Raw genomic sequence first — 15,538 nt, 5'->3', positions numbered from 1 at the left:
ATAAGTGAGAAAACACGAGGGGGTGGAGAGAAACAAAGAGAGGATTTGTCGCAAAGAGGAGGCGAACAATCCATCATCCTCTTAGTTTGTTTTTATTCTTTCTTATTTTTTTTTGTTTGTTTTTCTTAAGAATGAGGTGCATTGAGGAAGAAAGAGAGGAAATGAGAGAGAGAGAAGAAGAAAGGAAAATGAAGAGAGAGAAAGAGAAAGAGAGAGAGAGAATAAGCATGAAAGATAACAAAGAAATGGAGGGAGAGAGAGGAGAATGAGTGAGAAAATACAAGGGGGTGGAGAGAAACAAAGAGAAGGGCAACAGAGAAAGAGAGAGAGGGGGTTGATATTGAAAGGGGTGGAGTTCGAAGATGGCTTGAGTGTGTAGAGGAGGCAGAATCAGGTAACAATAACAAAAAGAGAGGAGGCCAATAATTCTTTGAGAACGAGGTGGACTTATTTTTTTGTGGTGACATGTCTATCGACTTTCCAATCTATGCAAAGTTGTGCTAGGAGATTGACATGGGACCATAGGCTACGTCATACTTGTAGCATCCGCCTACACAATTCATTGATGAATCATACTCTAGAATATGCATTTTAAGTAGCATAATTTTTTTTCAGAGTTATATTACCGTGCTTTGCTTGAATCTTTATATTGACTATGCTAACATCACTTTTTGTCTGTGCAGGTGACATTTGATGATATTTTGGAGAGCACGATGAGTCGAGGCATGAGCAACGAGGAGTTGTAGGATATATTTACACGTGTCTCCAGATTAGATGGCTTGATTCAGAGATATGGCGGATCAGGAGCTGTCTCGGACACCATCAGGCTGTTTCGTTAGATCTACAACACGCACTCTGATGCTTCGATTTCTAGTAGATGAGGTCGACGCTCCAAACTTGGGCCGGATGGAGAGAGTGGTATTGGTGGATGTTATGAAGATGTGGATGTAGTGAGCCCGCGGTTGGCTCAAGATACATGTGCTACTCCTCGCTCTTATGCAAGTTCGAAAGAGGGTGGCTCATGTGGTTGTTGTGGAGGTACCGATTTAGTGTCTCCGTCTCGTCGTTCTGGTGGAGTTGCATTACCCGTAGGATTTGTCACACCTGTGGGGACGTCTACTCCAATGACTTCAGCTTTTGCTTAGCCGTCCGCAGGTGGCACCTCTATGGGTACTACTCCGAGAGATATTACCCCTGTTGGTACACTAGATGTACAAGGGTCTCTTGGTTATGCACAAGAGCTTGGTCATAGATGGGAGAGGACTCATCTTAGACATACCCCAAAGGGGTATGGATACCTTGTAAATGATAGGGCAGGAGTCGTGATCATGAATGATGAGGAGAGGAGGGTGATGGCTCGTATGAGAGAGTTGTGCTAGCAAGTTTTTCAGCACAACGTCTTGGACCATCGGAAGAACATATTCGAGGGGAGCAAGGACTGCATAGTAGCATCTTTGCATGAGGAGTTTCTGATACTCATTGTGGCAGAGAGATTTTCCACAGGCTGGATGATGGAGCCCATGCATACGTACATGTCCCACAGACGATTGGATGCACGCAAGGTACTCAAGGGTAGTGCCTCAAAGCTCGAGTGGCTCGATGCAGATGACTAGCGGAGACTCAGGGAGGAAGCTGTAGATTCTCCGGGACATTAGAGACAACAACGCAAGGCAGTGAGGGCACGATTGGAGGCAGGGGTGGTTCATCATCTTGGGAGTGGGTGCCATAGGACTTATCCGGAGGACATTGTAAGTTTTTCTTTTGTTTTTCTCACTTTCTTTTTTGCAATATCACTTGTACTAACAATCGTGTTTCTAATAGTTGTATTTTGTTTTCTTTGTAGCACTCCATTACAAACCGCGATCCTATCAGCCTAGAGACTCAATATGCAGAGAGACATGGTCTCACTACATTGATCGATAAACTATGCATGTGGTGGCCCAGTAAGTCACTCATATTTCTTGTCCCTAGTTACTATTTTTATTAAAATGCATTATGTATAGTGGACTGATGTGCAATTGTTTTTATTTTTGCACGCTCTGTTCAATACTCCTTTGCGTCGGGACGAGCTTTCGAATGACGAGGATCTATAGCTCACGCTTGGATTCATGGAGTGTATGTCCTCTTCCTTTTTGGTTCTGTGATTTATGTAGGCATCTTCTATATACTATGTTATTATCACCCTTTGTATCTTGCCATGATTCCATGAGTTTTCATTAGTGATATTGCATATATTTTATGTTACAGTATTGTGGGTTCTAGTACATTTTGCACTCATTTTGACGACCGTTATACACTTAACATGTAATCCATTTGTAGTTGCCACAAATTTTTTTCTCTGTAACTGTCGCTATTAATGTCGCAAATTTATTTGCACGTGTTGCTATTGACGTCGCAATATGCGTTGCGAACCATCGCTCTTGGCGTCGGTATTGCGACACAAATAACGATGGTTCTATGGAGATGATAATACCGATGCATTTAGCGATGGTAGGGGCAATTTTTTTAATGAACATTTTCGTTTCTTTGAACGTCGATATGAGGCCTATATCTTGTAGTGTTAAAAAGTTAAGCTAATTGAAAGAGGGGGAGAGAGAGAAACTTTTGATTTAAAAAGGGAAAGAAAAAGACATCTCTCCACTTTTCTTCTCTCCCCTCTCTCCTCTATTTTTTTTCTCTCCCTATTCTCTTTTTCCTTTTTTCTTCTTCTCTCTTTCAAAATTTCTCTCTCCACTTTTTTTCTCCCCCTCTCTATAATTCTCTCTTTCCTCCTCCTCCTTCATCTCTCTCTCCCCTTTTCTTCTCCCCACTTTCTCCTCTCATTTTCTTCTCTCCCTCTCATTCTTTTTCCTTTTTCTTATTCTCTTTCTCTCTCTTCATTCTCTCTTTATTTTTTTCTTTTCTCTCTTTAATTTTTCTTCTCTCCTCTCTCTCTCTCCTTTTTTATTCTCTCTTTTAAATTTGATCTTTCCTCTCTCTATAATTCTCTCTCCTTTTTTTCTCTCCCCCTCTCTCCCCTCTTTTCTTCTTTCTTTCTCTCTCCCCCCTTTTCTTCTCACCCTCTCTTTTCTCTCTTTTCCTTCTCTTCCTCTTCTTTTTTTTCTTTTTTTGCTTCTCTCTCTCTCTCTCTTCATTCTCTCTTTAATTTTTTTCTTTCTCTCTCTTTTAAAATTTCACTCCTCTTTATAATTTTCTCTCTCTCCTTCCTTTTTTCTTCTCTATCACTTTATTGCCTCCCTCTCTCTTCTTTTTCTCTCTCCCTCTTCATTCTCTTTTAATTTTTTTCTTTTGTCTCTTTTAAAATTTTATTTCCTCTATAATTCTCTCTCTCTCTCTCTCTCCCCCCTTTTCTTATAGCTCCCTCTCTTTCTTTTTTTTTCTTTTTTAAATTATTTTTTTCTTTGAAATTTTATATTTGTTCTCTCTTTCTTATTTTTTTCTTCTCAAAAGTAAGTTAAAAAAAGCCCTTTGGAAGTTCGATGTTTTTCAAACCTACAACCAAAATAATATATTAGTAAGACTACTAAGATATAGTAAGATATTATTTGTTATTCAATCACATTATTAAAAAATTTTGCTTGGAGATTTAAATACCTTCGAAGTTTCCCAAGCTACAATAGATAACTACTTCGAAGGGGGGTTCTATTAATTGGAGCATTCATCGACCCGATGCATGTGTGACGGAATGGCCAGCCTGCACAGTTCAGACGCAGATCTCGACTTCCTCATGGACAGCTTCCCTTCGATCTCTCGGGACCTCATCGCCTCATCTTATACCGAGGCTCAAGGCAATGCTTTCATTGCTGCCGAGCTCATCAGTCGCCTCTCTCTCATAGAGCATCCGTCGCCTTCGCCAGGATCTGGTCGCGTCAGGAAAACAAGGGATTCCACAGGCATCAGGGAGACATTGTACAGTTGCATTGATGCCTATCACAGAGATGCTGTCGATGGACTCTCTCAGGGAAGCAAGAGCTCTTCAGATGACTTCTCAGCTGTGCATGACAGACAGCTTTCTCGTAAAAGCAAGGCCGCCTGTGAGTCTTCTGTCCACAGTGAGGATGTCAAATGTCTCGCGCTTGGCAGCAAGGTCAAGAAAGCGCATCCCGGTGATACATCATCTACCAGCGTTGTCTCGGCACGGCCAAGCCCGGCCATCCTAGAAGAGTATTTTCCCGTCTCACCTCCCAAGAATCCTTGGTCTGAGCGCACAATGCATCCCTTGGACAGGAGTGCTTCCTTTCTGTGTCATAGCCACATGAACGAAAGCAATGCCTTCGGAGAAGAATATCCCCCTCTTGGCCAGCCAGAAACCCGGCACAAAGTATTGCCACAGGCAGTGCAAGCTGGCTTCCGAGGCCATAAAGGTGCCTCAGTGGCCTGTGGTCTTGTTCCCAATGCTCGTAGGCAAAGGAGTACTGATCAAGTGCTCAAGTACTCCTACAGCAAAGATCGTGCCAGAGAGAATTCTTGCAGTAACTGTGATACATTGTGCAGTGAAAATACTTTGTGGCCCACAGAAGCCGAGGCATATCTGCTGTCAAAACTTGGAGACGAGGTTGAGCTTGGTGTTGAAGCTGTCAGAGATATTTTGAGTATGTCCTTTTGCAGAATGATGTATGTAATTGTGCAAGTATAGTTTATATGAGTGCTTTACGAGGTGATCTTGCCACAATGAGTTAAAACCATGGTATATAGTCTAAGTAAGCGTTCTCAGCTATGGAGTGTGTTAAGGTTGGAGATGCTAATGAGAGTGGGTGCAAACTGTTTATTTTGTAAAGAGACTGGCACCATGTGAAGCAATAGGTTGCAAAGGGAACACCTTGATCTGGTATTGTGTGTGGGAACCTTCAAGCAAGTTTCCCATGACACAAGTAGAGTTACTCAAGGTAACCCTTTAACATAGGCATATGCAAACCTTTTGGTATTTTGGGCCGATTTTGCTTGTTTATAGATTCCTTATCAAGGTTTCAACATTAACAGATTTCCATGCATGGGACCACTTATTTGTTCAAGTGTTTTGATGGTGCTAAGAATACATAAAAATAGATGTGAAGGGTTATTATATGTAATCACATTTGAAGCTAATATTCTTGAGAGCAAGTGTAGGATACATTGTGGGTATTGTAAATGTGGTGGTGATGGCTTTTGGATTTATTAATACAAATATCATCTCAATCATATGATCTTTTAGAAAAAAATCACTATTTTTGCCATTCACATAAAGTGTGTATTTATAGAGTTCTTAAAATACTATTTTCAAGTGTTGCTTATGCTGTTCTTCATCTTTTGAATGAACCAAAATATCATCAAAGAAAGTACTTGTAAACTTTTGATGTGCTCTAAAGATTCTTTTCATCATTCTATTAAAGGTTGCAAGAGCATTGGTGAGACCAAATGAGACTAAATCTTTCTTCTACACTAAGTGGGTTGGAGAGCAAAAATATGAGGAATTGAGTCCCATTAGACCCTTCTTCAGGAGCTCATTCACTTACTTCATAATCTTCAAGAGCTCATTCACTTGCTTCATAATCTTCTCTTATTGTGTTGGACTCGCATGATAGAGTGGTCTATTTAGTGTTTGCAAAATAATCTTTATACTCCTTTAAGAATCTCATTCACTCCTCATTCATATTGGAGATGCACTCTTCGATTCTAGACTTTTTGTTAGAATCATTGACAAAAATTAAGTATGAGGAAATAGAATTTTTTATTGCTTCATAAATTTATACATGGGATAGGGTGGGAATAGAGTTTCCTTTAAGGCGAGGAAGGATAAGTAAGAGGTGGTAAAAGCAAAACAACTTTGTTATGCCAATGGCAAGCCACCTCTCTCTTTCTCGTGAGCATGTGCCAATGATCGGAATTGAGAAAGAGAAAGTATAACATTGACCAAAGTTAATGAACACAAGAATACAAGAACTTTGAATGAATATGCAATGACACCCATAATGTGAAGCATGAGATATACAATATCTTATAACCAGGGTCCTGATACAATGATTGCCAATAGCAATGTGTCTAGTGGCTAGCCTTCCCATCTCCAAGGATGTAAGATGATACTGTGATACAAGAATGCATTTCAGTGGTGTATCTATAGAAGCCTCAAGACAAGATAAGAGAAGCCCTAAATAAGTTGCCCAATTGCTTTTGTCAGAAGCCCAATTGAAGACTAGAATTCTGTGTTTAATATCCATGATATATATCACTCTCTCGGACCATGGGTGATCAATGTGATAATATATATAATGATGGGAACCATAGAAGCCCCTAGGGACCACCAATAAGCTTGATACACTCGTAATGATTTGCTTGAAGTTGTGACGTTATAATACATACAAACAATGATGATCTACAAGGACCATGGATGTCCAAGCAATGGGTGATCAAGCTACCATTGGCATTGATGTCAATATCGGTTATAGTGGATCCTTGATTGGACAAAGTGGAAATAGTTGAATTTTGATGCCTATCACAAATACCCTACGGAAGTACATCATGGCCATGGATTTCTCTCCTTTAACCACATCCGTGGAAACCTGTGAAATGAATGGCTTCTAAGGTTTCCTCAAGGAAGGTAAGAACTTGGCCTAATGAGGAGAAGACTCCATGCTAGTCCAGAGTGTGAAACCCAATCAAAGAAGGATAACCAAGATAAAGAGTACCAAATAATCCAAGTTTCCATTTTGATTAATCGGTAGGTCTTGTACGGGTTAATGCCAACTTGAAAAGACAAGTTAAGAGTAAAAATGCCACATAAGACCATGAACACGCATACCTCAAAACTTCATGTTCTCGTTATGGCCTTTAATACACTAGGTCACCTTTTTTGAATTCTCTTTGCTTGACATGCTTGTCAAACTAGGCCTTCTATTTATCTTTCTTGCAATTAAGTTCATGTGTCACTAGTAGCATTGTTCCAGATAATCATTCTAATTTGATCAAGAGGTTAGTCCAAGCCTCTTGACCTTCTTATCATTCTTGCACAACCACTCTTAAGCTCGAGGCAAAGAATTTAATGGCATAATGATATTGCTATTGTATGTTAACTTAAATGGGGTTTGGCCTGTGGGTATAGTGTGTTGGGCCATAAAAGGATTCCCACTACCAAAAGATAGGCATGCTACAGAGGAAAGTATAGGAACATTGTAGTGAGTGTCACCAACATTTGCACCAAAGGAATTCTCCACCATCCCTTGGATCAGAGGATCTCTAGGGAAAGAGAGTGTCATGCGGACGTGCATTTTTAATGCTTAGTTTTGGTTTTTTAAGTTATGCATATGTGAAGTGTAGGTTGATTAACTCACAATGGTGGCCTAAGGAATCCAAGTGAATAGTGGGTGACATTGGCAAAAGTGGTACAAAGTTATGCTGGACAAGTACTTGTGGGTACTTGGTGTCAATTTGGGTCTAGGCCATTAATTGGGCCATTAAATAACCATTGGTGACATTGTGAGACTAGGCATTAATTAATTAATTAATGCTACTCTAGGACCAATTAATGTTGGGGCCGTTAAATGTCCCATGGGGGTTAGCACATTAATTGTGAATGGGCACTAATTGATTAATTCTTAGAATTTGAATTCTGAAAATTAATCAATTAGTGCTGAAAATTAAGACTAGAAGGCTGTCAAGTGGTAGAACAGGTTGCCACTTGTCAAAATTACCCATGTAAACTGGGAAAGAGCTTTTTTGGGGGGCTGGCTGAGGGTCATTCCAGCCATGCTGAGCTGTGTGAAGGCTGAGAGAGACAGAGAGGGTGCTGGTATAGCAGGCGCCAGCAGTCCCAAGGCATTTCTAGCCAGTACAAAGGTGATTCCACCTTGCTACAGCCATTAGGAGGCCAAGGAGTAGTAGGTGACAGCTTGGTTGGCCTCTCTAGAGCAGGGAAACAGCCATTTGGGGCTTCGGATTAGCACGCGACAGCATTAAGTGCTGCCTGTGGTTAGGGTAGTAGCTGGTTGAGGCACTTGTGCATGGTAGAATTGAGAAGTTTCTCTCTCTACAGCTTTCTCTATCATCCTCAGACAATCCCTCAACAATTCTCAGCCATGTCCAGCTTGGGGTGAAGAACATTGATCAATTGCAGAAATTGCTGTTGATACCCTAATTTACAGCAGAAATTAGGGTTTCCACAGCCAGATCCATGCTCAATTGCTGAAGACCTAAGTATTTGGTGTAGTGGTAGGTGAAGGCATTAATTTGCAGCTGATTTGAGGATAGACATTCTCAAATTATTGTGGTCCACATGCAAGAGATTGAAGACCTAAAATCAACCTTCAACAATCAAGGAGCAAATTGTGCTCGAACAGAGTTGATTATTTATGATAGACATTTGCAAACTCAGCCTTGATTGTACATCAAGGGGCAAATTGTGCTTGAGCAAAGCTTATTATTTATGATAGACATTTGCATTGAAGATTGAAGGAGATCAACCTATATCTAAATGTACTTCAACCTTATACCAATACAAGGCATTGGTCGTTGGGGCTAATTGGATGTGTCCAAGATTAAGTGGTAAAGAGTGTATTTTCAGATTTGTGTATTTAATGGTGGTTGTAATTTGAGTCAAATTAGGTTATCACTACCCTTGTCAAGAAAGAAGACCGGTTTCAATGGGCTTAATTGCTTTTGATTGAGCACTTGATGTAGAGGGCAACTCAAGAAGAGACGATGACTCATCAAGCCTATCATCTAGGGAGACAAGGAGTGCCCAAGGATTGAAGTTCATAATAGTGGCAGTAATGGAACAATCAGATAACTCCTTGGGTGTACCAGGAGTAGATGGTCTTGCCACCTTGTGAGTAGTGGATCTATCCTTCTAGGATGGAGGATGACCCCTTCTAAGTAGTGGAGATGGGACAAAAGTATCCTTGCCTAACATGCTCAAGTTTTTAGGTGGGGAAGAGGGCCTAGTCTTTGGTGCAAATTGCCTTTGGCCTTTGATCGACATTTGTTATCAAAATGGCCAACCTTTTGCCCATGTTGATAGTACTTGCCCTTTTTGGGGACGTTTTGCCAATCTGGCTTCAATCTTGGAGGGAAGCTACTTTGCTTCTCACTACGTGACTTAGTCTTGGTGTTTTTATTTCCGTCCCTTTTTTTTACCTTTTGGGAAGTCAAGGCAGGCCCTTACAGAATATTGGGGTTTCTTATGAAAATGATCGAACAACTGAGGATGACACAATAGCTAACACTTAAACTCATAGCAGATGGGTAATTGGGATTGTAAGATAACTCGTTGAATAAAATTGAAGTATTTGGTGGCAATTCATTCATAAACAAAGAGACTTGATTATCAATTGACTTGGATAAGCCAATGGTGGCGAATTTAGCAAGCAGTTGCATGTACTCCATCAACTTGACAGTTAAATCATCCTCTCACAGATTTTTGAGCTTTTGCTCATGGTCAAGGTTAATACGTCAAGTACAATTGCTAGCCACGTAATGGTTGACTAGATGTGCCCAATGTCGAGATGCAAGATCGAAGTGTTGGAATTGAGAGTGAAATTGGGGTAGAGGGTCTTGGATCAACTTTGTAATGAGGGGGAGATACATGAATTACGGGGACAATATCAGTCATATCGACGGTATTTAAGGTGTAAGAGGGTTAGGTTAGTCATCATGAATTAATCAATAAACTCTCTTTTCACCTTCACAACTTCCATGGCTTTCTTCTTGTTCTTTCTCTCTTTCTCTCCCTCTTTCTATCTTTCTCTCTCTTCTTCTAGTCTCTCTTCTCACCACTCTCTTTATAGATTAATGATGTGTATTACAGGTTACAACTTCTAGAGCATTGGAGAATTTACAATGCTTTTCATATCCATATTCTAAAGCCTTACGAAGAGCCTCCACCATTGGAACGTGTAGTAGAGGATGCACCTGAAGTAGATGAATAGGAGGAGATACTTCAACCAGAGCAAATAGTCTTTCATATGATCAGAAAATAAGGAAGAAATATTTCTAGAAAATTATTTTTGAAATTTAAAAACTACTCTCATTTAGATTTTAAATGGATGTCAGAAGAGTATTTTAAGACTATCCAAAAGTACTTGTAGCTTATGAAGAACCTGCAGGATCAGAAATACTTCAAGCAACGTCTTGAGAACAAGACAGATTTTAAGAGGGAGGGATGTAACAAACCTTTTGTATATCAATTATTACCAATACATATTGGCTCAATGATTCTAAATTAATCTGATGCTCAGGTACTTTGAAAGGTGATTTGTATTATTTAAGTATTTCAAAATATTATTTAAATGCTTATCTTTCTATTTAAGGGTGACCAATGGTTAGAATGCCCTATAATTATACTTGGGTCGTCATTGATGAGATGCGTAAGAAAAAGTAAAAGTTTAGTCGGGTGGTCAAATTGACCACCTCAGATAACTAAGACTTTTATACTCAGACACTCACATTGACTAGAAGCTTATATAATGAGTGGTTTCAGAAATTGAAACCAGATGCTCATGATTGAAGAAACAAATCATAAACCAATGAACCTATATAATGAAGCTCTCCAAAAGCTAAATTTGGTAGCTCTTAAAATTTAGGAGTTATTATTTTTAAAAGTTACTCAAATGGAAATTCTGTTCGCATCAAAGGCTCTAGAATTTCACAAGAAATAATTTTGTCTTCAGTAGCTATCTTAAATTCTTAACCATTAGAGAGATTTTTAGAGTAGAAGGTTTGGAAGCTTCTTTCTCTAGAAAAGTGACATGTGGTATCTAAAAGCTGACATGTGTCATTTTGAAGAGACAAGTGTCCTTACACTTGTCATTTGTAGCCTCTACCTTTCACTTTTAAGCACCTAAGGCCTATACCTATATATTGGAGGTCTCTCTCTTTGTTTGGGACAAGCTCTCATACTGAAGTTTCAGTTGCATGCTTTGTACTCTCCTATCTATCTCGCACCCAAGAAACACTTTCGACTTAGCTTGATCTAATCCAAGCACTAAAGAAGAGAATCAACTTGCTACTTGGAGTTTACAGAAATTAGGGTTTCAAAACCCTAGTTTTTAGAATTGCAACAAATTAATCCTTTTGTATATGGTTCAAGCATTTGGTGTTGCCTATGGTTTTGTTTCAATAAATTTCTGAAAAGGGAGAGGGGCTGGTTCCTCTCTCAACGTGGTGTCAACTCTTTTTTCTCTCTATCTTCTAATTTTCATGTTGATATTTGATCTAGTTGGTTAAGTTCAAAGTATTGTCATTCTCACATTCTTCCTCGCACTTACAGCTTTACGGCAGGGGCAGGAGTGGACGGTGACGTAAGGTGATGACTCGCTCGGCAAGTCTTTCTCATCTCTAGGTCAAGGTTAGGCTCCAGCTTTGTAGCCTTGGTGATGGTTGCAGGGGTCTCTCTTCCCGGTTGCTAGTATAGGTGATGTGGTCATCCCTCATGACTCCATTGCCAAAGAGGGAGTGTGAGAGGCTAGTAAGGTAGGGCTAGTTAGCGGAGCAAAAATTAAAGAATTTGAGGGAGATTCAAGAGGCCAGTTAGCCCATATTAGATTTGGGGCTTAATTTGTGTTTCAAGGTACAGACTGAAGGTCAATCCCCAAGCAAGCCAAGGGGCCAATTGGTTTGAAGGCTTGCTAGTCAAATTTGATAGCAAGAGGCACTTCGATTAGTGGGGGAGATCAAGGAATCTCAGTTGTATTCTATTCATTTGCAATACAAGCTAAAGAAATACTTTATGTGAATTGTTTACTTCTTGTAGCTATTATTAAATTAGGTTATTACCATTCTATCTAAGGCGGAAGGTTATTTTAAACACAGATTTCTTTCATAAAACTTCATCTTGTATCTTTGGGGCAATCTCTTTCCTTCTCTCATACATATCATTCCATATGCCTTTCACATTCTTTCAGCCCCTCTTGGAATTCCTTCACAATTTGTTTTTTTCACTATTTTTAATTGTCTTTTGCATTCCGTGAGTTTTTTCCTCAACTTCCCCAATCGCTCCCCCTCCCCACCCCCAACACACACACACACACACACACACACACACACACACACAGTATACCATGTGCGTCATTCCAAAGGTAAATGGCGGGATTGTGAAGAAAATACTCACATGGAAACACAAATAACACCGTATGACGAAGCACATACTGATAGAAGGACACAGTTAGGGTTAGGGTAACTTAGAGACAATGAACACAAAGAATGAATGAAATGATATGACTATTGAATATACAATGCTCATGTAGCAGATACACTATGTAGTGAATGAATATTGTACCTTGAACTCTTGTATCTCAAGGATCAGGGCAAGGTTAATGAGCTAGAGAGTGTGTCATACTTCGAACGGATCTTGAATTGCAGCAATGCAGTCTCTGAGTGTCAAACACTAGCAAATGCAGCCAAGGAATGTTAAATTTGATGTAGATGGTAGTGTAGGAGAGAGAAAGACTAAAAACGCAGGTGAGGAGAGAAAACAGTGAACATAGGTGAGGAGGAGAGAGAAAACAGCTACGACAGGCTAAGGAGAGAATCTACAGCGATAGTTGAGAGGAGAGAGAAAATTTGTAGGCCGGCAGCTGGGATCTGCAAATGCAGCAGTATGTTGATGTGGCAGACTGTTCGATAGTTGGATGACGAACAGCAGCAGTCACCTGGCTGGAAACAATAGCAAAATGATGATGGAGGGCTGTAAACAGACGTTAGATGAGTGAAGTCTGCAATGGATAGCTTGGATTGCAATGTTCTTCGTGAACGGGGTGTGGGCAGCAAGCTGAAAACACCTGAAACCTGTAAAAACGAGATCAACGCTGAATGGAGGGTAGCATATCTATTTATAGAAAGTTTGGGCCCTCCCAAGTGGGTTTGTGCTTGTGGGATATAGACACTCTCTAGGAATGCATTTCTTTTAAATAAACAAGGTTTCTTCCTAAATTAAGCATGTTTTGGGATTGTTTAAGTGAAGCTAATGCATTTTTAGTTCAACATCCCCTCTTAGGCCCAACAATGGTGCCATGAGAAGTAGGCCAGCCAAGCTTCCTTTATTTTCTTTAACTTTTAACCCAAGGCGTTCCACCCCAAAGCAGCCAGAGCATTGGACAAAGGGTGCATGTCGGCTACCCAATGGCCTACTAAGACTACAAAGGCGATGGTTATCTTATCAAGGGAGCCCAAGTGATCAGCCAAGAGAGACTAGGGCATTGGACAAAGTGTGCATGGTAGTTGCCCAGTGGCCTACCAAGTCCTTCAAAGGCGAATGGAATCAGCCATGGATTTTTTTTTCTTTTTTTTGAGGGCTTTGTAGTGTTGATAGATTTAACATTAAGCAAGGTTTTCAAATAATTTTTCGTCCTATTGAGTGTTCGTGCCCCAAACAGAAGAGTGATAAGGGATGGTCAAACCGGAGATGCTCACAAAACAAACATACTATCCCTACCATTATTGGGTGTCGGTGAAGAAGGGAAATGGCTAAGGTGGGGGTTGACACAAATATAGCAAAGATGTGAAGCAAGCAAGATAAGCAAAGCAAGCAAGTAAGCTAGGGAGAACTGCCTTGGAGATTGCCATATGCATTGCCACGAGTGCCCTTTTACAATCATGTCATCCAGACAGTGCGGATGAAGTTACAAATGTCCATAAGTACAATACAAAAGAATAAATGAATGAATGAATGTCTAAAAATTATAAGCATCATTACTGTCACTATCAAGAGAAGTAGCCGCTCTCTCTCAAACTGGAAGGGAAATCTTGAATCTACTCATCTACTCTATCAATATAGTAACCAATTTCTATGCAATAGTATATGCATAAAAATGCTTCAATGCATAGTGTTTATGAGAGCGCACAAGCATTTTTTAACATAAGAAAACAATAAGTGGATGTAGCAAACAAGCTTTTACATCATTTCATGACTTTTAACTACGTATTGTATTGATGTTGTACACATCCCAAAAGCATCGGGTATTCCTTACTTACGCTACTTCTGGGTACATATTTCACACATAATTGTCCTAAATATGATATGCAAATAAGAAAACAACACTCAGTATTTTTCATGAGAATTTAACATGTTCTTTAATTTAGATCACTATGCATGGCATTGTAGTCAACCCTATGCTACCAATACACATGTTTTGCGCTTGAAAATCTTTAGTCATTTTATTCATAAAAAATCAAAAAGCTCAAAAAAACCAATATTAAGTGCTGATAAAATTTTTATATATTCTTTTACATTAATTTAAAATAAATTTTCAATTGGATTTTATTTGTTATAAATACTAAGCCAGCTACCTATTGACCGCCTACATATCGTAACACTAATGAGACACCAAGTGGTTCCAAAGGCTGCTAATGCTTACCATAGCCGTTGACATGCTTGAGGAGCCCTCCATAGAGACTAAAAACATGTCATAAACCATTTCTTTCACATAGCTCTTACCTCTCTCTGTGTTTCACCTATCCCCCTTCTCTCATAAGAATAGCCATTATGCAAGAGGAAAGGAAGGAGAGAAAAATAATTGTTTTGAGAGAGGAGAGAGAAAGAATAGAAAATCGGAATTTCCATTTCTTCAAATCAAGCCATAAAACTTAGATGAGGATGTAGAGGATCGCAAGGAATCTTCATTTTTCATATTTCTCATGACAAACGATGAAAAATCTGCATGCAAGAATTATCAAAACCCATGAAATATGACACCCACTTTTTCTTGCTCTCTTTTCCTCTCTCTCTTTGATTCTTGCATGAGAAATTGCATGCAATAAGTGCGCCTTTAATCTTTGCCCATGTCCCATTAAAATTGTTCCATACACCTTCAAATCTTGGCCAATTTTGGGTCTCTTAGGCTACCCGGATCATATTTCTCCATAAATTGAGGTCTCAAGGCCTCAAAATCTGTCCAAATGCACGGAGTTAATATCAAAGTTATGGTTGGATGCTTCTTCATTATTTGTAGACTTGACTTTATACTTTATTGCATCTCAAACTTCAAAATACTCCGTCTTGTTCACCTTAACTGCTTTGCACCACGGACCACTTTGGAGCCTAAAATCTTCATTTTCGCTCATAGATGCCTTATACATTTGCCTAAATTTGACCAAAATCCCAAAAATCGCGCCTTTAAATCCGCCTCTTAGGGACGGCTAAGCTTGTTATACCTTATCATTCAGGAGGGATTGTTTGGCTTAGCGATATGCTTATGAGGATGACAAGGATTGGGGTCCTCTATCTTGGAAGTTGCTTTGATTGTGGCGGTAAGAAGGTTACAAATATGAGAGTTTGGGTGATGCTGATATGGATATTTGATCCCATTGGGCTACCTTGAAACTAGACGAGAGAAGAGAGGTGAAGAGACCAAGAGCACACATACAAAGGCAATGGAGACTTGAGTACACAAAGAGATAGGGTTGAAATATTCTTTTTCTTTCATACACAAGAACTAAGTCTACAATATAATAAAAGACTAATATGAAAGTACCACAACATATGTATATGCACTCACTAAGTGTAAACTTGCTAAGAAAAGAATAGGTGGTACAATAAGTATGCCATAACCAAGGGTAGACTATATGGGTATAC

General features: G+C 39.6%; 1 protein-coding gene across 5 annotated transcripts in view; it reads left to right on the top strand.

The window, feature by feature from the left end:
- Window positions 1-3,643: 3,643 nt before the first annotated feature.
- LOC148029960 (uncharacterized) overlaps window positions 3,644-15,538 on the top strand; it is a 99,990-nt gene continuing 88,095 nt past the window's right edge. For all 5 annotated transcript variants that reach the window (XR_015692113.1, XR_015692114.1, XR_015692115.1 and 2 more), the window contains exon 1: window positions 3,644-4,592. Coding sequence is in view for 2 of the 5 variants with exons in the window: in XM_087686241.1 (XP_087542367.1) it covers window positions 3,674-4,592 (919 nt within the window). In the remaining 3 variants the exon portion in view is untranslated. The remainder of the gene's footprint in view (window positions 4,593-15,538) is intronic.

Source organism: Lygodium microphyllum, chromosome 10 (genome assembly GCF_053477565.2).
Source record: "Lygodium microphyllum isolate KBCC chromosome 10, Lygodium_microphyllum_v1.1.10, whole genome shotgun sequence".
Classification (NCBI taxonomy): domain Eukaryota; kingdom Viridiplantae; phylum Streptophyta; class Polypodiopsida; order Schizaeales; family Lygodiaceae; genus Lygodium; species Lygodium microphyllum.
The sequence above is the reverse complement of the archived record's forward strand: the minus strand, read 5'-3'. Positions and strand labels throughout refer to the sequence as shown.